This window comes from Oryctolagus cuniculus, chromosome 16, assembly GCF_051225735.1.
Source record: "Oryctolagus cuniculus isolate XC-2025 breed Fujian yellow rabbit chromosome 16, ASM5122573v1, whole genome shotgun sequence".
In the NCBI taxonomy this organism is placed as follows: domain Eukaryota; kingdom Metazoa; phylum Chordata; class Mammalia; order Lagomorpha; family Leporidae; genus Oryctolagus; species Oryctolagus cuniculus.
The window spans coordinates 70,664,660-70,688,347 of NC_142882.1; the positions used below are offsets into that span (position 1 = coordinate 70,664,660).

Consider the following 23,688-nt stretch of genomic DNA (forward strand, 5'->3'; position numbering starts at 1 on the left):
GCCCTGCCCGCCTTCCATAGTGGTGACAGTTTGAGTCCCGGCTGCTCCACTTCCAATCCAGGTCTCTGCTGTGGTCTAGGAAAGCAGGAGAAAATGGCCCAGGTCGTTGGGCCCCTGCACCCACGTGGGAGATCCCGAAGAAACTCCTGGCTCCTGTCTTTGGATTGGTGCAGCTGATGGTTGCGACCATCTGGGGAATGAACCAGCAGATGGAAGACCTCTCTCTTTCTCTCTTGTTCTGCTTCTGCCTCTCTGTAACTCTGCCTTTCAAATAAATAAGTAAGTCCTTTAAAAATATAAAAATACAGTAGAATCAAGAAGGCAGCCTGTCTTCTATTTAGCGTACACTAAAGGCCAAGAGCAGAGGTGTGAGTGTGAAGACCTTGAGAGCAGGTATGCAGCAACTGTGTTTACCAGGAAGTTGACAGAGAATCTTGGAGGAAGTTTAGAAAATGAATGAGTAAATTAATTATAAATTCTAGGTGACAAAGCCATTTCTCTATAGACGGTGTAGGCCAACTGTGAGTCAGGCTTTTTGGCTTTGTCTGTCTTCAGCGTACTTGTTTGTAATTTCACTAATGTGCTTCGGAATGGACTGGGTGAGACATTTAACGTTCATCCTTAATTGACCTTCCTATACAACACCAGCATCCAGAACGGTGGGATAATGGATGATTGCAGACAGCTTCCTCCTTGGTCACTGAGGACGCTTGACAGGTGTTTAGGTAGACGATGGGAAGTTTTTGAGGATGAATTTCCCTTTTGTTTATTAATTTGAGGACATGATCTGAGAGGCAATTGTGAAGACACTATAATCTCACCCCTTCTGCACAATAGCCAAAGAGCAACACGTGTATTTCCTCTGAATGTTAAGAAACATTGGAGGATTAGTGAATTGGGACAACTCCATTCCAAAAAATAACCTGGAAATACCTTAATAACTCATGAAACCTCTTTCAAGCAACCCTTAGGCAAAATCCTACTTCATATAAAGCACGCATTGTTTTGTCTAAGCATCAGGAACTTAGTTTTATCAGCCTTTCAAATAACTCATCTTCCATTTGCCAAAAACTAAAAACAATGTTTGATGATTATAAGGCATGAGACAGTTTTATTTTTGGTCTTTTGAGAATAAGAGCTTATCAAGTGTAAAAGCAGGAAATAAAAGTATTTAAAATTCATAAATATGATTTATAGAAAATGTTAACGAAAACCAAAAAAAAATTAAGGAACAACTGTATTCTCTTATGTAATTGTAACATAAAAATAACACAGCTTTTCCTCTTTTAGAAAGAAGACTTTTCTGTGATACCAGAACCAGGATTATTTTTAGAATAGTAAAATGTGTGCATCTCTGTTCAAAAATAAAGCATGGCAAGGCAAAATAAAGTTTGTCAAAAGTCCACAAGGAACGAAACTTTTATATTTGCAGGTCTAACTTCACTTGTCAATTTGCTTAGATCCAAAACAACAGAACAGTGTTGTAGAAACAGCCACCCTGGGCTTACTGATTTAGTTTTCGCCTTAGGCAGTATGGGAGAAGCCTGTTTCAGAATCTGATACTCCAGCCTCCACTTTCTCCCACTGCCTCTTGTGTGAACTTCACCCAATTAGTGACTGCCAGGAACTCTGAAACAGAACTGCCCTGTTTGTTTATCCTGTGGTCCTTTGCCCTGGAGTCTTTGGAGTGGAAACCAAAATTGGGATAAAGTCTGTTTGTTGACTGCTAACTGCTTAGTCTCTGCTAGTTTTGCAGAGTTTGCAGCCATAAATGAAAGCTGTCAACGCATTAGAAAGTGCGAATAGAAAATCTCTAAGAAGTAGATGCTCAGACTTTGTTTTGTGTGTGTGTGTGTGTGTGTGTATTTACGTGGAGTGTAAATGGAAGTACCTGTTATATAGTGTGGAGTTTATTTTGCACAACACCATAGAGCCTAATAACACAAATTCCTTAAGGAAATGTGAAGACAGTTTGTTTCAGTGACTAAACAACAATGGACCCAGATAGTCACAGAATCTTGTCAAACAGAATACTAAGTTTTCTTGAAGAGTTTATTGAGAAATTTTATGATTTCTCTGTAAAATTGTCTATGAAAAATAGAGTTCCAGCGTGGATGTCATGGTACGGTGGATGTCATGCTGCAGTGGGTTACGCTGCTGCTTGGGACATCCCCATCCCATATGGCAGATCCAGCTTCCTTCTAACCATCCTGGAAGACAGCAGATGATGAACAAGTACTTGGTCTCCTGGCACTCACGTGGGAGATCTTGTGCCAGCCTGAGCCACTGCGGCTATTTGAGGAGTGAACCAGCCTGCTGAAAATCAATCAATCAATAAATCTCTCTCTCCCTCTCTCTCTCTCTCTCTCTGTCTTTCAAAATAAATAAAACTTAGAGTTCAATTTTCAAACAATTATTTTCTATTAAGGAGAAAAAATCTTGTTCTTTTTCATCCGGTCCCTTGTCTTTTTGTTCATATATGTGTTAATGCTCGTGTCTTTGATTTTAAATGCTTTGCCATGAATTACATTCATGTTGACATTCAACAATGTGCTACTAAAAATCAAATTAGACGTTCTAGGGGAATGGATAAGTGTTCTTCATGGAAAACATCAGTATCAGTCTTTCTTTTCTTTGAGGCTGGCAGAATTCCTCAGAGGGGAGTCATCAAGTCTCCTCAGTGGGCACACATCTTGCTTCCAGCAATCTGGGTGCTTAAGGAAGGCATGGAGTTGAAGGTTTTCCAATTCTGTATGCAAGGATCTGTTTACCCTTCCATTTCAGCCGACTTCCGACTTCCATACTTCCCCAGTCAGATTTGCCTGGTGATTCTGAAATTTCCACTTTCCTGAAGAATGGCACAATAGTAGTTGTACTTACTTTTCAGGTTCTCTGCAGTAGCAATATATTTCCAAAAATTCAAACGTTTTCTGTGTTGGAAATGGCAGTTCAATACATGTGAGAAGAGCCAACATTTTAATCTACATTATCATGTATACAAGTTCTTTTTCTTTAATTCAGTGGTCAAAGTCCTTTGTCAATCTGTTAAAGATTTTGAGTCAAAATTAAAGAAAGCGCAGTCATTACAGCTTTTTTTGTTCTGTAATTTTAGTTTTAGTGAATTATTTGTTCTATTGAATGATTAGTTGTAACAAAGCCATGTGGCTGCTTCATGGCTTCTGAGTTTTTTGAGCCTTCTAGAAGGCTATATTCACCCCAGATTTGTAGAAGTATTCTTATTTATTACTGTAGTACTTACATAATTTCATATTTATTCCCAATTATGTCCTTATCTGCAATTTATTTTAAAGTGTAAGGGAGAGGTTAGTTGTTCCTGTCCGGCAGATATCTCGCCGTTTTCCCAGACATTTCCTGTTTTACTTATTGTCTCTTCACTGATTTAACATGCCCCATTATCATATTCTAAACTATCACATAAACTGATTTGTTTCAGAACTTCTTGGGGTAATCTGTTAGCAGGCTTGCATTTCAATAGCTCCAGTTATGCCATTACTAAGATAAAGTGCCTCTTTCATGGATGCTTTCAGAACCATCTGAATGTTTGTGGAAAAGTAGAATTAAAAAATTATTTTGGTGTAGGAAATTTTGAAATCACTGCATAATTTTTTCATAATACATATTTTCATCAACTTTTCGAAGACTCATCCTATGCACCAAGATAAATATTTTTAATTTTATTTCAATGAATTTTTAAAAGTATCCTTGTATTTATTTCCATATAAATACTGTCACTTAAACAGAGTAAATTGTATGTATATAAAGTGGGGTAATAGACATATGAAATCATTTAGAGGATGTGGTCTATTAACATTTAAATGGGTATTTCTTTATTTGGGAATCTCCATGGAGAGAATTTAAATTTTGTTTTTAGATGAGTCTGGTACATTCTTCATTCATTACCGAGTGTAGCTTATCATAATTATTATTATAAATGGGAGTCTCTTTAAGAAATATTTAAACTGATTATTCTTAGTTTTTGGAAAATGAAATGATTTATGTTTTAAATACTTAGTTTTCTGAATTCCTTTATTCACTTTATAGATTTTTCTCCTGATATCTTTGTGTTTCCCAGACATATATTACAATTTTCAATTACTGATGATTTTCACTCCTCTTTCCAATTTTTCCATCTTTCTTTCTTTCTATTATCTAATTATGTTTGTTTGTATCATTGGGATAATTTAAAACTTCAGTGTCTCATGCAGTAGTTTCATAATATAGCTGAATGAAGAGGAAGAATAGACTTGTGGCAAGAGTCATGCATATTTTTTCACTTATGAATATATTGCTCTAATCTCATTTTAATAGTTCTCATAAGAAATGTGATCAAATTGCACATATCCTAATAATCATAAAATTTTCCTTTCTGTGAATATAAATCCTCATGTTCAACCATCCTTGCATTATGGGCATGATTATAAATAATATAATTATATTACTGTATCAAGTAAATTAATTCTTGTTTTATTAAAAAAAGTGTTCCATTGTTTGTTAAATTAGTTTTAAGTTGTATTACATGTTAATTACTTTTGTATCTTAGTATTGTGCTTACTTTCATGAAAAAGGAAAAATAAACCCTACTCCAAATAGTGTGTTAATAACTCTATATTTTAATTCTATTAAATTGTAAATAAATGTAGGAAAGATAAAAAAATATAGATTCTCTCAAAACCTTGCACAAGATTACACCATCCTCTAAAATTAAATAACAATGTGCTTGTAAAGCCAAATCTTCCTCTTTAGAAATGAGGACATATTGGGACAGGACAGGTCATAGGAAATGCAGGCACCATTAGTTCAGAGACGCTGTGTGATATCAGGAATGGGAAGGCTAAAGGCAAAATCACTGTGGCAATAAATAGCATAGCTCTTTGCTACCCTTCTCCTTTCCCAGCTAGCTTCACATCGTGCTGTGTTTCTTGTTAGGGTGATTTGTTTTGCTTTTGAAAACAAAATTTATTTCTATGAGTCAAGTGGGATGTATGAAGACAGAGGATTCATACAGGCATATATTGATTTACTTAATTTCAAATGGTAGGAAGGTTGAATATCTCAACTAATACATAAAATATAAAGTACCTTGGTGGTATTTATTTTATATGTAATTAATTAATACTTATGTATTATCCCTTCATTGATATATGACTAGATCAGTATTCTCTTGACACATATGAAAACTTGCAGCCCCCTTTTTTTATTGCCACTTAACTATTTCTGCATAGTAACTATCATCACTTTATATGAAGCCTCAATAATTTGCGCTGGTATCACCAATTCCAAACTAACATTAAGCTATTCCAACATCATGATATTCTTAGTAAATCACCATGGTTTTCCAATTATATTCTCTTAAAAGGGTTTGATTGCCTTTGAACTTTTGAAATGAAAGGGTTGCTAAGGCAACTAACCTTGATTTGCAACAAAAATTAGCCCTTACTGTAATAGGACAGCATTTCAATGAACCTTCCTATTTTTTAAAGCTCCTTTGAATTCACATTTGTTAAATGAAATAAATATACCTTTGAACTTGATCTAACCAACACAGGCAGTAATGGAATTTAGTAAAACAGGAAAAAATATTAAATTCAAATGCATGTCAAAGAAAAAGGAAATGAACTTTACTTGAAAGCTATTAGTAGGAGAAAATGAGTTTTGCAGTTCTGCGTCTCTAAATGGCTATGAAATATGAATTAATATTTTAAATATTCCAAGATAGAACATACTGAATCTAATTGATGTCATTTACCTCAGTGAATTAATTTGGGCACTTCTATGAATGCTTGGAGGTATAAATAACACATACCGTTAGATCAACAGTCCATTTACAAGTTGAGTGAAAATAAAGCTATGTTTGTTGGCAAACTCTTTCATACTCTTTGAAATCAATATTTGTTGAATTTTATTTTTCACTCTTGTTTCAATAATCTTCAGGCAATTGCTATTGCTTTCATTGTGTTTGGTAGCTGGGCTGCTGTCTCAATTAACAAAGTACAGATGTGAAAAGCCATCTGTCCAGCATGGTCATTTGCATTTCAAAATTGTGCTTAGAGTTCATGAATCCAAAACTCACTTTCTGAAAATGTAGTAACTTCTTGATGATTTAATGATCTCAAGGTGAGAAAAGGAGGATGCCTTCTTTACATCTGTAAAGCTTTCCTGAAATCTCAAAAAATAAACTTGTCAACATCCAGAATTGAAGTCACAGAAATTTAATTTGTTTATGATTCCGTTTTTATGTGAAAGTGATACCATTATTATAAATAAAGACTTTACCTTTTAAAGCTACATTTACCTGATTATTCCAGAGACATTTTAGTGGATTAATTTAGCTATAACATTGAGGTCATAGCAGTTAAAGGAGTCTTGCATGGAATGAGATTTATCAAATGAACAGTGTCTGGAATTGTAGGATGGTAGATGAGTCTGTATAACAGCAACCATGGCAATCTAAGTTTCCTGCAGCCATGTGGGGGCTAGGAAAGGAAGAATTTAATTTCTGAGTAGTGCACACTTGCGACCTTTTTGTTCCACAATGAACTCTGATTAATGCTTTCACACGAGATGTTGTAATAACCATTAACTCAACAAGAATCTTAGCTTAACTATAGGCAATTGAATGAAATTTTTAGTGCAGATTTTACTGGTTTTGAAGATTAGCCCATTAATTATAAGAAATTATAATCATGTCTCTATTGTTGCTGTTACTTAATGACTTCTCTTCAATATAAATCAATTTGTGAGATTTAATTACTGAGTTTATATTATCTCAGTAGAAATAAGTACAGAAAAATCTATTAATTTGGCTTCTTATAAATGTCCCCCTACTAGATTAATAATATATCTACAAAATTTCAAGGTGAGTTGGGCAGGAAAGAAAACTCATTACCATTTTAGTAGCTATAGTCAAAGACTACATTATTTAATCTAAATTCTGTTTAGAAATTAATAGTTCATGAAATATCCATGTAAAATAAATATTTTGATGGAAATTGACAAATCAAATGAACCAAATAGAAAATCAAAGTCTCTCTACCTCCAGATTTCAGAAACAACATTCTTCATGATAATCTCTGTGTAACTATAGTCATTAGGGAATTACGATTATAAAAATTTTAATTAAATGCAAAGTAACCACTATACCAGAAGACCTAAAATAACTTGGGTATTGTGCTATTATCTTTGTTGAAACACAGACTTGATGTTTAGCAAAGAAATCATTTGTTCTGCCTTAGTGATGCTAATTATTCTCAGCATGCAATCACTGTTTCAAATTGCAAAATCACATCAGCCTTTGCTGTATGTTGTAAGAATTAAAACCAAAGCAAATGAGATAATGAAGTACATACCAAGAATATGATCTCATTTTTACAATGCAATAAAATGAGTCATTTAAAGAAATGTTGCAAAAATCATAATTTACAGAGTAAAAACATGTTGAAAAACCAATGTCATCATGTCTTCTAATGACTAGAGGTAAGCATTAGTTTTATTTATTTATTATTAGTTTTATTTATTATGTGATTAAGATTCCTTTCTTTAATGACTGAAATATGGTGGCTAATAGTCCAATATGAAGCACATAATGTAGGTTTTTTTTTTTTAAAAATTATGGAAAACTAGCAGTCATATTATGTCAGTGACTGGAATTTCATGAGAATGTATTATAAAAATAATCATCATAAATGGACTAGCTTTTGTATTCATCTGTAATTATTTGAAACAACAAAATACATCAATGTTATTATTCATTAAAAATACCACCTGAATTAATGCGTGCCACAACATTTAAAAATCTTTTATTCTGGCCGGTGCCTTGGCTCACTTGGCTAATCCTCCACCTGTGGCGCCAGCACCCTGGTTCTAGTCCCAGTTGGGGTGCCAGATTCTGTTCCAGTTGCTCCTCTTCCAGTCCAGCTCTCTGCTGTGGCCCGGGAAGGCAGTGGAGGATGGCCCAAGTCATTGGGCCCTGCACCCGCATGGGAGACCAGGAGGAAGCACCTGGCTCCTGGCTTTGGATCGGCGCAGCGCGCCGGCCACAGTGCACCGGCTGTAGCGGCCATTTCGGGGGTGAACCAATAAAAAAAGGAACACCTTTCTCTTTGTCTCTCTCTCTCTCTCTTTAACTCTGCCTGTCAAAAAAAATCTTTTATTCTTTTTATGTAAAATGTATTTTTTCTTGGGAGATATAATTCATTTGTACCTCCATGATTGCATAATGAGCTAATGAAATATGATTGGGCCTGGATCTACATTTCATTTTACCAAAGCAAAATCTCTTCTAAGATAAACCAATTGAGTTAATACTTTAAAAAATTTTTTTTTGGTTTATTTTCTTCCACACTAGCCCTTCTAAATGATACTTCCTGTCATTCCAACTCTCAAGTTATATTAGATAAAATTAAGATGGATTATAGGTTCTGTTCTTTTCTTTTATGGGAGAAATGAGAGCAAGTTTCCTTTTCAACTGCCAGGAATGTGTTGTCATCTCAGCAGCCCAGAAAGTGAAAACAGCAGGATTCAAACATCAGCAATGACAACACAGAGAACGTGGAGTTCCTGCTCATTACACACTGAGGGGACTGCCTGTCTGGATCAGTTTACTCTGTCTGTGAATTATCGATTGGTGGTAATGGCCACCACTAGTTATTTACATGTGGATGCAGTACCCTGAGTATTGATATATTAGTGAATTTTTTCTTGGCTTTTTCTTCTTTCTTCATATTACATTTCATCTTTGTTTATGGGATGTTAGTCATATATAGTATGTGGTTCTAGCATCAAGGAACATGGCCTTGTGCCTAGCATGTACAGTTCTAAGCTTAGTTCCATGCACATAAGGAGGAATGAAAAAGTTCAAGGAAATTTGCCTTATCTTTTAATTCCATTTTTCCATGAACTTATTGGAGTACCCTTGTATATGAGAGTTCGTGAGTGTTGTAGAAGTCACGGTGTCTTCATAGTCCAACACAGTGCCTGGCACACCGCAGCCCTTTCATAGATCATTTCAATGATTGAGTGGATTTTCATTGAAAGTTTGATTTAGGAAACAAAATGGAGATCATTAAAAATGGTAAAAGAAGTATACATTTTATAAACATTTCCAAAACCACGGGGTCATGACTCAACAGTGCTTAGAAGAACCCAGATCCAGATGACGGTCATGTATAATTTTGATGGTCAGTGTTTGCATCCCATTTTTAATTTGAACCAAATATTTAATAATTTTAGAATATTCCAAGAGATGCAAGGTGCTTTTTATCATTATTCTTTGGAGACATATGTTTATAAGCACACTTTGTTCACAGCCTCAACTCTCTTATGTTGACTACTCACAACAATTTGGTAAGTGAAATATGTTATAGATTGAGTAGTCCTGACTGCTAATAAAGTTTTTGAGCAACTATTTTTATTAATTACCAGTTTACTTGTTCATCTCTTTTGAGTCAAAGAAAATGGGATGGTGATCTACTGTTCAGTCAACTTAGTTGCTCTAATCTAAGAAAAGAATAATTGAAAAAGTCTTTTATCTTTCCTTCTTATCATCTGGAACCTACTACAATGTTTTCTGTACCACTGAGTAATAACTGAAAGAAAAATTTTTATGAATTGCAAAATGACGCAAAGTCATATGCAGGATGGGTTAGCATCTGTATCTCAAGGGAAAAACTTTTGGAAGTAGCAGATCTGTCAGTAGCAATTAATTCAAAAGCTTTTTATACTGTTTTCAGTTACAGACAGTTTGAGAAAATTAGTAGTGATGTCTGCTGTCATCACAGGGTAGTACAATGGATGGAACTAATTGACTGACATTTGCTTTTTTACTCAAATTGATATATCTTTATCATGTACTGAGCTTGATTCTCATGGCCAAATGGTAAATATAGATTTCTAGTGCATTCTAGTGCATGGTGTGTGAGATGTAAGCACGTCTTAGTCCACAAGGATGAATACATTTGACACTTGGGAATGACAAAGCATGTTGAACAGCTGCTATCTTTTCACCACTACTATGCAGAAATATAAAGGAAGGCTACTGTCTTGAAAGGCAAAGAAAGATGTGATCAACTTAAAATAATAGCAAGACTGACAAAGTTGTTTGGAAATTTTTCTAAATTAAACATTACTGTTATATAATACAATAAGTTTTGTCTCAAAGACAAGTGTCATTATTTTAGTTCATTTAGGGGAAATGTGTATGCCAAGATTTCTTCCTTTTTTGGGAAAATATTGTCCTTGAACTCATTATACAAACCAGGTACTGGAATAGTTGGGCACAGTTATTTCCGTTCCCTCTTGATTAATCAAAAAAATGTATAATGTTAGGCTTGTGAATTATTTATTAAAATTATTTATCTTCATTAGTATTTTGTCTTGAACCTATTACCAACCTTGTACTATCCTAAATATAATCAAATTGTATAAATAGTTATATTTATTCCAATTTTATTTCAATAAAGACATTCTTTACAGATTTTTAAAAATATATGCCCAATTTGGGCAATACTACACATGTAGAAATTATTATATCCTACTTCCAAACTCGTCAGTAACTATTTTGGGAAGTTATTAAACCTCTGTGTTTTAATTTTTTTCATTTGCCACATGGCAATGTCTATACCATTTTTTCCATCTGATTATGATTGATTTAACAAACAATTTATGTGTGAAACTAATGAATATGAAGAATTCAATATTGATAGTTTTGCTTTTATACTCGATTAGAAAAATAGAAAATTATGAAATAAAACATTGCTGCCCAATTGAATATGATAGAGTGAACCTAAGAGTTTCCTCTGCTTCATTAAATAAAATCCCACCAAAATATCAATAACAGAATTCAAAATGCATCAATTCTTTTTTTTTTTTTTTTTTGGCAGGCAGAGTTGACAGTGAGAGAGAGAGACAGAGAGAAAGGTCTTCCTTTGCCGTTGGTTCACCCTCCAATGGCCGTTGTGGCCAGCACGCTACGGCTGGCACACCACGCTGATCCAAAGGCGGGAGCCAGGTGCTACTCCTGGTTTCCCATGGGGTGGAGGGCCCAAGCACTTGGGTCATCCTCACTGCACTCCCTGGCCACAGCAGAGAGCTGGCCTGGAAGAGGGGCAACAGGGACAGAATCTGGTGCCCCGAACAGGACTAGAACTTGGTGTGCCGGCATCACAGGCGGAGGATTAGCCTATTGAGCTGCAGCGCTGGCCTCAAAATGCATAAATTCTTAAAGCCACAGAAAACAGGAGACACTGTAAATGTCAGTGGTGTCCAAAATATTTAAAAATACAAATACAATTAGGAGAAAACTACCTTAAATAACTCATCAGAATAGAGAAGACTTACACCCTAAATTGATCAAAGAGTAAAGAAAGTTCAGAAATCAGTGGCATCTCACACTCTGAAGGTGATACAAAGTAAGACTACCATGTTTTGCAGCACAAGGAGAGTCATTACATGAGAATGATTATGGGACTTGGAAGTGAAGCCTGATGTTTTCTATAAAAACTTGAGTTTGAATATAGCATGTAAAAATGGTGATGAAATATAAGAAACTACTATCTATTCACCTCTTCTGTTGAAGATAATGTCACCTCCCCACACATAGTATATGACTTTTAGCCTGCTTCCATTGGGAGTTTGCTTTCTTATTTGATCAAAGTTGAACCTTCATAGACCTCTAACATTTTGAACTCTATCCCTGCCATCTCTCTAGAGAATTAACTCCAGGTTTAACATTTTAATAATTTTTTAAAGATTTTATTTATTTGAGAGGTAGAATTACAGACAGAGAGGAAGAAACAGAAAGATCTTTCATCCACTGATTCATTCCCCAAATGGCTGCAATTGTCAGATTGGGCTGATCTGAAGCCAGGAGGCAGGGGCTTCTTCCAGATCTCCCACAAGGGTGCAGGAGCCCAGGCACCTCGGCCATATTCCACTGCTTTCCCAAACCATAAGCTGAGAGCTGGATCAGAAGAGGAGCAGCTGGACACACACCAGTGCGCATATCTGATGCCTGCTCAGCAGGCAGAGGCTTAGCCTACTATGCCACAGCACAGGCCCCATATTTAATGATTATTAATCCACCTGCCTACCTGCAGACCTAACAATCTGACCTGAAAACATGCAGAGGTTGTGATATTCATCAAGCGGATAAAAATGATAACCCTTTTAAGTGACACAATTAACCTTAATAATATGAATCTATGGCAGAGCTAATGCTGTTTTTATCAAATCCACTCTATTTTCTTCATCTTAGGTGAACTAGGAGACAAATCTCCAAACTTTCCTTGTAACTAATTGTATTGTTGTTATGTAACAATGCTTTACCCAAAGGTGTGTAGAGAGGGATAATGTAAACATCTCATAGAGTGCTCTAGCTCTTTTTCTTTCCTTTCTCTGATAATCATGGATGAGAAATATTGAGAATCAAGCCTTAGGATTGCTTTATTCATGAAAAGTATAGCAGATATATCAGTAAACTTGAACATATATATCAGTAAAACTGATCCAATCATATGAATGGATATGGAAAAAAAGATAAAATGAACACAGCCTCAAAAACCTGCGAACCAACATCAAACATTCAGCAAATAGATCATGGAAGTCCACAACAAAGAATAAAGTTGAGAAGAGAAAAAATATATTTGAAGACCTAGTGCTCAGAATTTTTCCAAATTTGATGAGCAGCATGAAACATACAATAACCTCAAAAAGTCCCTACTACAATAAGGTTTCTTCATCAAATATAAGACCAAAATATTAAATGACCAATCATAAGGGAATCACACTGATATTAACAGCTAACTTATGATCAGGAACAATGCCTACCAGTAGACAGTGGAATGTCATATTAAAAGTGCTTAATGAAGCCGGCGCTGCGGCTCACTAGGCTAAACCTCCCCCTTGCGGCGCCAGCACACCGGGTTCTAGTCCTGGTCGGGGCGCCGGATTCTGTCCCGGTTGCCCCTCTTCCAGGCCAGCTCTCTGCTGTGGCCAGGGAGTGCAGTGGAGGATGGCCCAAGTGCTTGGGCCCTGTACCCCATGGGAGACCAGGATAAGTACCTGGCTCCTGCCATTGGATCAGCGCGGTGCGCCGGCTGCAGCGTGCCGGCCCATGGCAGCCATTGGAGGGTGAACCAACGGCAAAGGAAGACCTTTCTCTCTCTCTCTCTCACTGTCCACTCTGCCTGTAAAAAAAAAAAAAAAAAAAAAAGTGCTGAACGAGAAAACTGTGGATAAAGAAATCTTTATTCAAGAAAGGCCATCCTTCAGAAATGCAGACATAAAAGGCATTATCTGGGAATACAGATTAAATATGAAAGTCTTCATCACTAGTAGTCTAATGTGACTTACAGGAAATATTAATGGAATTTATAGGTTTTAAAAAAGTGAAACCAAAAAGTACATATAAAAGATGCTGTAAATATATTTTATCTTAACCTCTTTCAAAGATATGATTTTATGTAGAAATATTTGTTGGTGTCATAATATCCAGATCACATAGGAGAGGGAAAGAAAAAAGATCTAGTGGGAAAAAGCTTTCATATTAATATTCTATAGTAGACTGTGAAACATTCTCAGATAGTTACTCTAGTTCCTAGAGTAACCAGTAAGAAAATAATTTTTAAATTTAGTTAAAAATAGGAGTAAAATAGTATTATTTAAAAACACAGAAGAAGGAATAAAGGGGAACAGAGGGATTAATAATATGAGATATGCATAAATGCCTTAGAATCATTACTCATAAATCTCAAAAAGTGAAAACAATGCAATATTCATCAACTGATTGATGGATCAAGAAATACAATATATTCATACAATAAAATATTTAGCCAAAACAGAAATGATATACTGATTCATGATGTAGTATAAATGAACATTGGAAACTTACACTGAGTAAAGACATCATTCACAGAATGCCAAATATTGTATGATTCAATTTGTATAAAATGTCTAGGTAAATCCATAGAGATAGGAAATAGGTTGGATATTGCCAGCAACAGTGAGATAGTTTCAGAGGAATGGAGGATAGCAAAGACTTGTTACTGTTTTGATTTGAAAGGCAGTGTTGCAGAAAGGGTGAGGCAGAGATAGAGAGGTTTTCTATCTGCTGGTTCACTCCCCAGATGGCAGCAACAAATGGTGCTGTGCTGATCCAAAGCCAGGAGCGTGGAGCTTCCTCTGGGTCTCCCATGTAGGGGGAGGGGTCCAAGAACTTGGGCCACCCTCCATTGCTTTTCCAGGCACATCAGCAGAGTGCTGGATCGAAAGCAGAGCAGGTAGGATGGGAACTGATGGTTATATAGGATACTGGCACTTAGGTGGCAGCTTTACCTGCTACACCAGAGTGATGGCCCTAGCAATGACTTTTAATAGGTACTTTTAAGATTGATGAATTACAGCTCAATAAGAATCACATTAAGAAAAGATATAGAGAATAAATAGCAAAATCACAGATGTAGATGAAACCTATAAATGCTTACATTAAATGTGAATTAACTAAAAATCACAATTCAAAGGTATAGAATGTTGGACTAGATAAAACAGTTATATGCTATTTATGATGATCTTCAAAAAGTTCATGAAAATGTATATTATGAAGAAACTCCATGGATTTAAAATTTTTTTGTAGCAGTATTAAATTTTTCTTTGAAGTGAATTTGTCCACAAGACTTTTGAAGTACCCTCATACAAGAGATATAACTTAGATTCAAATACACAGGTAGGTTGAAACCTAAAGTATAGAAAAATATATGCTACACAAACAGTCACTATAAGGGAATGAGAGCTTTTATGTTATCAGAAATGATAGATTTCATGAGAATAGAAATTGATAGAGACAATGAGGAACATTTCCTGATTATAAAGGGAATGATCTGTCAGGAAGATATAATAATCTCTGTGTACATACCCTACAACAGAGCTCCAAAATATATAACATGAAGGCTGACTGAAAAAAATGGAAAAGTAGGTAATTCAATAGTAATATTGAAGATTTTAATTAGCTACTCTTTCTTTAAAAATTGTTTATTAATTTGAAAGTTAGAGTTACAGGGGGGGAGAGAGAGAGAAAGATGAGAGGAAAGGAGAGGAGAGAGGAGAGGAGAGGGGAGGGAAGGGTAGCGGAGGGGAGGGGAGGAGTCAAGCCTTCCATCTGCTGATTCACCCCTCCCCCCAAATGGCTTCAACAGCCAGGGCTGAACTAAGCCAAGAATCAGGAGCTTCATCCACATCTTCCAAGTGTGTAGCAAGGGCCCAAACACTCAGGCCATCTTTCACTGCTTTCTCAGGCCATTAGCAGGGAGCTGGGTTGGAAGTGTGGCAACTAGACTCTAACTACACCAGCTCACATGGGATGCTGGTGTAGCAAGGGATGGCTTAACCCACTGTGCTACAACACTGGCCCCCAATAAGAAACTTAATAATTGATAATTAGACATAAAATCATCTAGGACATTTGAACAACCCTGTCAATCTTGACCCTTATAGAACAATCCACAAATGACTGAACAAAATATTTTAAGTGCACACGAAATATTGTACAGTATAGTCCATAGGCTGGAGCATAAAACTAAGCTTAGTAAATGTGAAAAATCTTGAAATCATAAAAGGCATATCATCTTACCACAAATATATAAGTAAGACTTATATACCAGGTCTGAAAACCTGAAAATGTTTAGAAGTTCACTAACAGATTTCAAAATAACCCATGGATCAGATTTCGAAAAATATTATTTTAACTGAATTTAAAAGGATAAAACCAACAGATCAAATTATATTTAATGCATATATGTACCCCTTAAGGGAAATACAATGGCTTTAAAGTCTATAACAAAAAAACTAAATGATCTCAAACCAGTAACCAAAACTTCCATCTTAGAAACTAGAAAAAATGAAGCAAACTAATCCCAAAACAAGCAGAAGAAAGGGAATAATAAGAGTGTAAATAATTGAACTTAAAAACCAATATAAAAAAAGTTTTTCCTGTGGAAAGGTTAAAAAAAAAAACTTAGCTAGATTAACCAAAAACTAATATTCCATGGAATAAACATGGATTTTTTAGGATCACAAATGAAAGAAGAGATAATAAGGAACCTAATTACACTTCAAGGAACTAGAAAAAGAACAAATTAAATCAATGTGTCAGGTGGAAAAAGGTAATAAAGGTAAGAGCAGAAATCAGAAATAAACACAGAATCAACAAAACTAAAGGGTAGCTTTTTGGAAAGATAAAATTGGCAAACCTTTAGCTAGACTAAAGAAAAAAAGAGAAGCTACTCAAATAAAATTGAAATGAATGAGGAGGCATTGCAAAAAGATTCCTCAACAAAAGGAGAAAAAAATGTATATGAACAAATAGAAGAAATGAATAAATTCCTAGACACGTTTCCGACCAACACTGAATCAGGAAGAGATAGAAAGCCAAAGCTGACCAATAGCAAACAAGGAAATCAAGTCAATAGTCAAAACCTCTTTGGGACAAGATGGCTTCATGAGTGAATTAAAACAAACATTTAAATGAAAAAAAAAATCCTTATTAGCTCTTTTGAAAAGTAGAATAGGAAACACTTCTAAACTCATATTATGAAGCCAGTAGCACCCTGACATCAAAGCCAAGGACATTACAAGATAAAACAACAACAACAACAACAACAACAACAAAAACCCTTACAGTTCAATATCTGTGAGGAACATAGCTGCAAACGAATTCAACACTTCAAAAAGATTATGCACCATAAGCAAATGGGATTTATCCCTGGATGCAAAGTCGGTTGAACATTTTGACCATGAACCATGTTTATACACACACATGCACGCACATACCCACAACACACATTGTGAAATGGCTACATCTAGCTAATTGACATATACATTGTCACTTTACCTCAGGACCATAATATTTGAATCACACACTTGGCTGATCACTCAATCATCTCTGCTGTTAACTCTTTAAAGTTTTCATATTTTTCTGCTTCACCAATATGAAAGACAGTGTCCTTCTTTTCCCAGCTACCAAGGAGAACTCTGGTGTTAATCTTTCATTTTTATTGCTTGCTAAAGGTCCCTGCCTTTTATTTTCCCTTGTAGGAAGTCAACACAGTTGTGACTGCAGGCGAGGTCTGGTGTCCTTGGATACACTGTTCCCCTGCACTTTTCAAATACTGAAGCCATTGCATAGGCAAGGGTTTCTCTGGGAACATTCTCCCAGGTCACCACTGGTGAAATTTTTAAACAAACTTGTTGCTACCTTGTGCTAGGGATCTTTGGTGCCTCCCTTGCCACTGAAATGGGATCTTCCCTCATTGTAAGGCCTGCAGGAACAGGCCTATCCCCCAAACTCTGGAAAGCTCTGGGCCAAAATATGGCATATTTCACCTGATGTGTAAATCAAGGAGTCCAACTACTTTCAACAAATCCTGTCAGATTGCAAACAGGGTTAGCTGTGAATAGAATGGGAAACATACGATTAATTTTCTATACAATGACTTGAAATTTTGAATCTGTAGTTCCCTCAGCACACAAATTTACAAACTAGCAAACCAACCAACCAACCAACCAACCAACAAAAAATATTTATAAAGAAAAAGAAAATGGAAGGAAAGAGAGGATGAGTGTTAGAGTCAGAAGTAGAAAAGAAAGTAAAATATGTGGCTACTTACTACAAAGATAAAAAAATGAGATAGTTACTCTTTCATTAATACGGTGGGTGTGGCAGGGAAGGGGGTCTACAAAGAAGCCTAAAATAAATTTTGTTTAACCCAAAGCTTGGTCAAGTATGACACCTACAGGCTGCTCAAATAGAATTCCTTTGGGTTATGTCGTTTTTGAGAATGCAAGATAAATTTACTTGAAGTTTTTAGTTCAAAATGCACATCCTTGGATACTTCCCCTTGGAGCTATCAATGAATAATTTTGTTTATATTCCTTTATTATTTCATAAAAACTGATAATATTAAAAATAAACTAGCTGAGGTTTTTTATCATTACTTGTATATGCTGGCACTGATCACTGAAAGTCATTGTCCACATGTCTTATTGGTTATCAGGTATGCATGTATGCTTGTGTTCTTATAAAAGAGAAAACACACGTGCATGTAGATGTACATGCCCTCACTCTCTGGAGTTCAGGGACTATAAAAAACATAATAAAGGTAGAATAGAAACCCATACGAGAGGTGATATCTTCAGAAATGCCTTACTTTTAACTATTAAAAATTATCCTTTGAATTTGTCACCCATTGGTTGGGAAAACTTTTATTACTTTGGCTAATTAATGAATGAACAGTTCTTCATGAAAAATGATGAACGATTTTCTTCATAGCAGGCTGTACAGATGGTCAATTTAATCTGCATCCTTGAGACTTCTCATGACTACATTTTGACATCGTGTCATTAAACATTTGTGTATTTAATATTCTAGAAAACAAAGATTGCCATGTCCTGCTATCAGTTTTATTGATAGGATTTCCCCAACTGTACATTATATTTTCACAAAGGAACATGTATATCTGGTCTCCTTAGAGACTCATAGGTTTTGTCCTCAAGTGCAGTAATGATGTTGTGTGAACAGATGTGTGGAGTGGTGGAGATATGTCTTATTTTCTGTAACCTGTCCAAAGATGTCTTCACTAGTGTGTGTGTGTGTGTGTGTGTGTAACCCCTAAACCTTGTATAAATTGAAAATAGAAGGAGCGAATCATTTGTTGGTTATTTCCCAACACTACTATAGGACATTAACCCTGAGTTGTTTATTTTAAATGACAGCAGACTTTGACTTATATGTGTATAATGCTGGCAGTTGTAGCCATAATGTTTAACGTCTTGGCTAGTTCAGTAATTGCTATGAACATGGATAACTACATAGGTCAGAGTCTTACATTTTCTTTTGACATTAAACTTATAAGCATAGCATCCGATGGCTTTTCCAAGGTCTAGGTAACTGCCCTGTATATTTAATTGTACTATATTGACTCCTCAGATTCTCTGTCTTCTGTTATATCATGAATTTCTGCGTGGTGAATTGATTTGGGTCCTCCCAAGAATGCTTATTCCGGACTGCTATTAGCAGAGTACTTCCACTTTGAAGTGCCAGAGTGAGAGATTTCAGGGTTTAGAGCACTAACAAAGGCTTAGAAACATAAACAGACAGGCTAGGAACGCGCCTCCTTGTGGGGTGGTCTTGCTGAGTTCTCCCTGAGAGGGAGAACCAGGGAGGCAGGCGCAGTCCCCTTTTTCTTCCGTGCTGTAGCTGTTGAAAGAGCTCCTTCAGGGAGTCCCACATTAGTTCGGATCAAGCTTCCTTTGTATCCCCTATCAGCCTATAATCTTTTGATTGTTGCCTGTTTTTCACCAGTGAAGAAATAGTAATCCACACTAGTTTATCTCTCCTAATCACAGACTCACAGAGCTGGGTTCTCTGGGCGATTAATTCCCTCTTAGACGCCTAACAGAGTGGATAGTAAACAAAGAGCAAATTTGCAACCTTCAACATAGCTAATTTCCTCTGATGTCAGAATACTTAAACAGGCAGGACCTGCGAATTATTTGATCAAACCTGCTTTTAATCTAAGGCAGGCAGAAGGGCTGTGTCTGGAAGGCTCAGCAGATGACAAGCACCCCCAGGGAGCCTTAGAGAGGGTTTCCTCTTTCAGAAACAGTAGCTTCCTCATTTCCAACTCCAAGGCTGCTCTGTGTTGTTGGAGTAAATTCATAATGGGTAGTTTTCCTGCTTTTTAGAGTTTTATTTTGTTTGGCTGAAAAACTGCTGACCGGATGGAAATAGTTTTCTTTGGCTGTTGGCTGGTTTTCTAATTGGCATATTGCCTTGATATTATTTTAAGTTTGCTAGGAAATGAATTATTAATAAATTATTATTGGAGGAAAGGGAGAAAAAGAGAAAGGATAAAGCGTGATCTGACATCACACACACATACTACTTCTACTGGGATAAGAAAGTGAAAACACAAAGAACAAAAGACATAAATCCATGTGGGTCTTTAGACTACGAAGGGTATTTTTCCACAGTGCTGGTTGGGAGGACAGAGTACTGTCCGGGATGTGTTAAGCAAAGAATTTACTAAATCAGAGACAGCCCTTTGACTTGGTTTCCCTTTAATTTTACTCACAACAGCCTGGCTACTCGCAAGTGGCATGTTGTCAGGAGAGAGAAGGAGATGAGGGGTGGAACTTTCACGTCCCTGCTTGAAATATCATTTTATGACTAGTTTTTGTAGCATTTCACCCGATTAGTGAGATGCCATTGGGAATTCTAATTGAACGGAAATTCGATTTTAAAGGCTAAGAAAGGACACTCTAAAGTGTCATACAAGATCAACCTTGCTCAGGTATCTTTTGGTGGGAATAGATTAAGTTAACAAACAAACATAGAAAAAGTGTGTTGAGTGCATTTTGCCTGTGAGTAAACATCCCTACTGTCTCCTGTTTTCCGCATCTGATCATAAATACTGCTCTCCACCTAAAGTGATTCAGAAGCCGCAGCTTAGAAATAAATTACCCACGCCGCCGCTTTGTGTAAATATGCAGCAAGAATCACGGGCTGCTCCATCTAGTATTTGCCTCCTTGGGTGACGATGAACGTCAAGGCCTGTTATTTGTCATTCTGAAGGCTGCCGGGTGATGATTCTTTTTATTGGTGTCTGCGGGCAAACATATTTCAACGCCCCACGTGCACGGGAGTTCTCGGGGCCGGCTGCCGCCTCTGCCCCCCACCTGCGCCTGCAGCCCCCCGGAGCTCGGCTCCACGCACGCCGCCCTCCTCCCTCTGCAGCTGGCGGCGGGCGCGCTGCCTCCAGCCCTGGACCTGCTCAGTCAGCTGGGGCCCCCTGCGGACGGGACCTGCCACTGTGCGCGCCATGGCAGCGGCAGCAGCATCCCCGCCAGCAGCGGCGGCGGCGGCGGAGGTGGCAGCGACTCGGACCACCGCGCACGCTATTGTTCCTTGGTGTTAGCAGCTCTTTTCCCTTCTTTTCATCTGCAGCGAACAATAGCAAGGGAGAGCTTGGCTGTCCGTCCTGCTCGGGAAGACGTTCGGAGAGCGCACAGGACAATCCCCTGCGGAGAGCGCTGGGATCCGGACCCTGGAGCGGCTGCGGGCGGCATGGGGCTGCGAGCGAGGCGCGCGGCGGCCGGGGGCCGGGCCGTCCTGCAGCTGCTGCCGCCGCCGCTGCTCCTGCTGCTGCTGCTGCTGCGCCCCGGCGCCTGCGGGGCTGCGGCGCAGGGCGAGGCGGAGGCGCCCACCCTTTACCTCTGGAAGACTGGTAAGTGGGACGCACTCCCCGGTCTTCCAGTCTGGCTCCACCTGAAGGGGCTTCTGGACTTCGGATGGGGCCCCCGAGCTTCCTGGGGGCCCGCTGATGCGGGGGTTCTAAGGCAAAAAGTGTGATCCCTAGGCAGCAAATTGGGTCATGTCCGATGTTACTCGGCAAGAAAAACATAACAACGGAGAGGCAACAGTGAGTCATTGCAATGTTATTTCTCCCGCAGCTCCGTAGGGCAAGGCTGCACTTTCAGCATGAAGTGCTGTGTTTGTAACCTCTGCCTTCTCATTCTGCTAACAAATTTAACTAAAATATGTTTCCAGCATAGAAGAAGCAAACAAACAGCTCTGGTCTTGACTCTGTCTTCCGGCAAGCGAGGCGCTCAGCGCCTTGACATAAGTGGATGGAGAGTTGAATTTGTTAAGTTTAGCTTTGTGATAAGTGGGACACGTGAAACAGCCTAGTTAGGGCGGGTCCAGAATCCAAGGTGAAAGGGGCTGGAGCCAGGCTGCTGGGACGACTGTGGAAAGCTTAATTCTTCGGGAGTGGACGGCAGGACCTTAAGCGTGTCTAATTGTTAGGCAGGTCTCTGGCTTTTAAACTTTGCCTTCTTTAGGAATTCGTTCTGCTTTATTTATTCAACTGACCAACAAAAGCAGCAACCAGCTGCCTCCGGGAGCTCCCAGCCAAGTGCCTGACAGTTCAGTGGGCAGTGAGGGGCTGGACAACAATGCGGAGAGAGGAATTCCCTCCCCCTCTGCTCCTGGCTAGCTCGCTCTGTCCACTAAAGGACACGGAGGAGTCTCCAGGAGACCTGGAATTTAACATGGCCCTAGGACACAGTGGGAAAGATGATTCCTGTTGCCTACAGCAAGCAATAATTAAAGAGTTCCTTGGAATGCCTCAATACTAAGAGGACATCACAGGGAAAGAAAGTCTGTATTCATTGTGGGATTGCAGACTTAGCAGAGTTGATCTCATTCCTGGCTTCAGCCCTTCTCTGCCCCCCTGCCGAACAGACAGATCAATCCACCCTACAAATGCACGGATTTCCTGAATTTTTAAAGAAGTTGCATCTCGCCGGTTATCTACTGAGGATAATAAATAGAAATGTATTTAAAGCCAAAGCACATACTTCGCCTGGAAAGGTTGCACGAAACACACAGACCACATTTGAGATTGCTAGATCAATCGGGCTAACACTTTAAATGTAAAGATCATTGATTAATGGATGCAGATGAAATCAAATTATATTCAATTTAAAAGAAGAGCTGAAGATCTTCTGTCATTTAGCTAAAGCCAAGATTTTACTTTTTAAAAGCTCTTTCATAATGACAAACTCCAATAAAATTCTAGTTTATCATTAAATAGTCTTAGTTGGATGGGTGGTAAGAGAATGTGAGGTAAGCAGGTGTTGGGCATATTAGTACTCCACTACCTGAAATTTGTATTAACAAAGTAACAAGAACCAAGCAGTAATTCAAAATGAAAAGAACCTAGACAATATTCACTGTGCAGCATCCGAGGTGCCAATATATGTCAACATAAATGTCGTGGTGGGAACACAAGCCAATAAACAGCTTAAAATAGTGGAGCGCTCTCAGGAGCAAGGATGGGGGGACCTTGAATCAAGTGCCAGTTCTGGCTCTTGCTGGCCGTGTGGACGCAGGCAGTTCACTTAACTTCTGACCCCTGGCTTTCTCAGCTGCATATAAATGGGATGAGACCATCTGACTATCCACAGTGCTGAGTGTTGTGAAAATCAAATCAGTGAGTTATGAGAAAGTAACTTGTCATCTTGGAAGTTATGGGGAAATTTAAGTTAACATGTTGGGGATGTACCTCTTTCTATGGTGATCCTTGGTTTGATGTGGGGAGGAAGGCAAATTAAAGTGGAGAACAAAATAATATCTTGATGTTTTTCCCAGGGAGAAAGCAGAGTTTATTATATCTATATAGGATTTGAGAGTAGTTTTTAGAGAAATTAGAAATATTTAAAGGAAAGTCATGTACTCTAAATGAAAACCTAGAAGTGACAGATTCCTAAGTGTCTATCACTTGATGAAAACAAAGAGACAGAAAGGGAATTGGGAGAGGAAGGAGGTGGGACAGTCTTTGCTGTTTGTTCCAGTGAGATGAATTAATCTTAGTACAGAAGGTTATAGGGAATCACATTAATGGTGAGGTCATTGCATTAAAGTAGTGTAGCAAAAGTTAAAGCAAACATCTGGGATAGGTACTCTGTATGTTACTCACCTGCTACTCAATTTTTATAGCTATTTAATGACTTTGGTTCTTGGTTTCCTATTTTGTGATGTTTAGTGATTATGAAAGATACCTGTATGAGCCTTTTCAGAGCTAAAATGTGTCATGTGCAAATAAATACATCAGAAAT

The 23,688-nt window shown here is 37.7% G+C and overlaps 1 protein-coding gene across 4 annotated transcripts in view; it reads left to right on the forward strand.

The window, feature by feature from the left end:
* THSD7A (thrombospondin type 1 domain containing 7A) overlaps window positions 1-23,688 on the forward strand; it is a 689,693-nt gene that overhangs the window by 209,689 nt on the left and 456,316 nt on the right. Inside the window, exon 1 of one of the 4 annotated variants that reach the window (XM_089315680.1) lies at window positions 20,992-21,293. The exons of the other annotated variants lie outside the window; for them this stretch is intronic. Within the exon in view, the coding sequence (XP_089171806.1) occupies window positions 21,134-21,293 (160 nt within the window). The 5' untranslated portion in view covers window positions 20,992-21,133. Of the gene's footprint in view, window positions 1-20,991; window positions 21,294-23,688 lie in introns of those variants that run through there. 4 annotated transcript variants of the gene reach the window in all.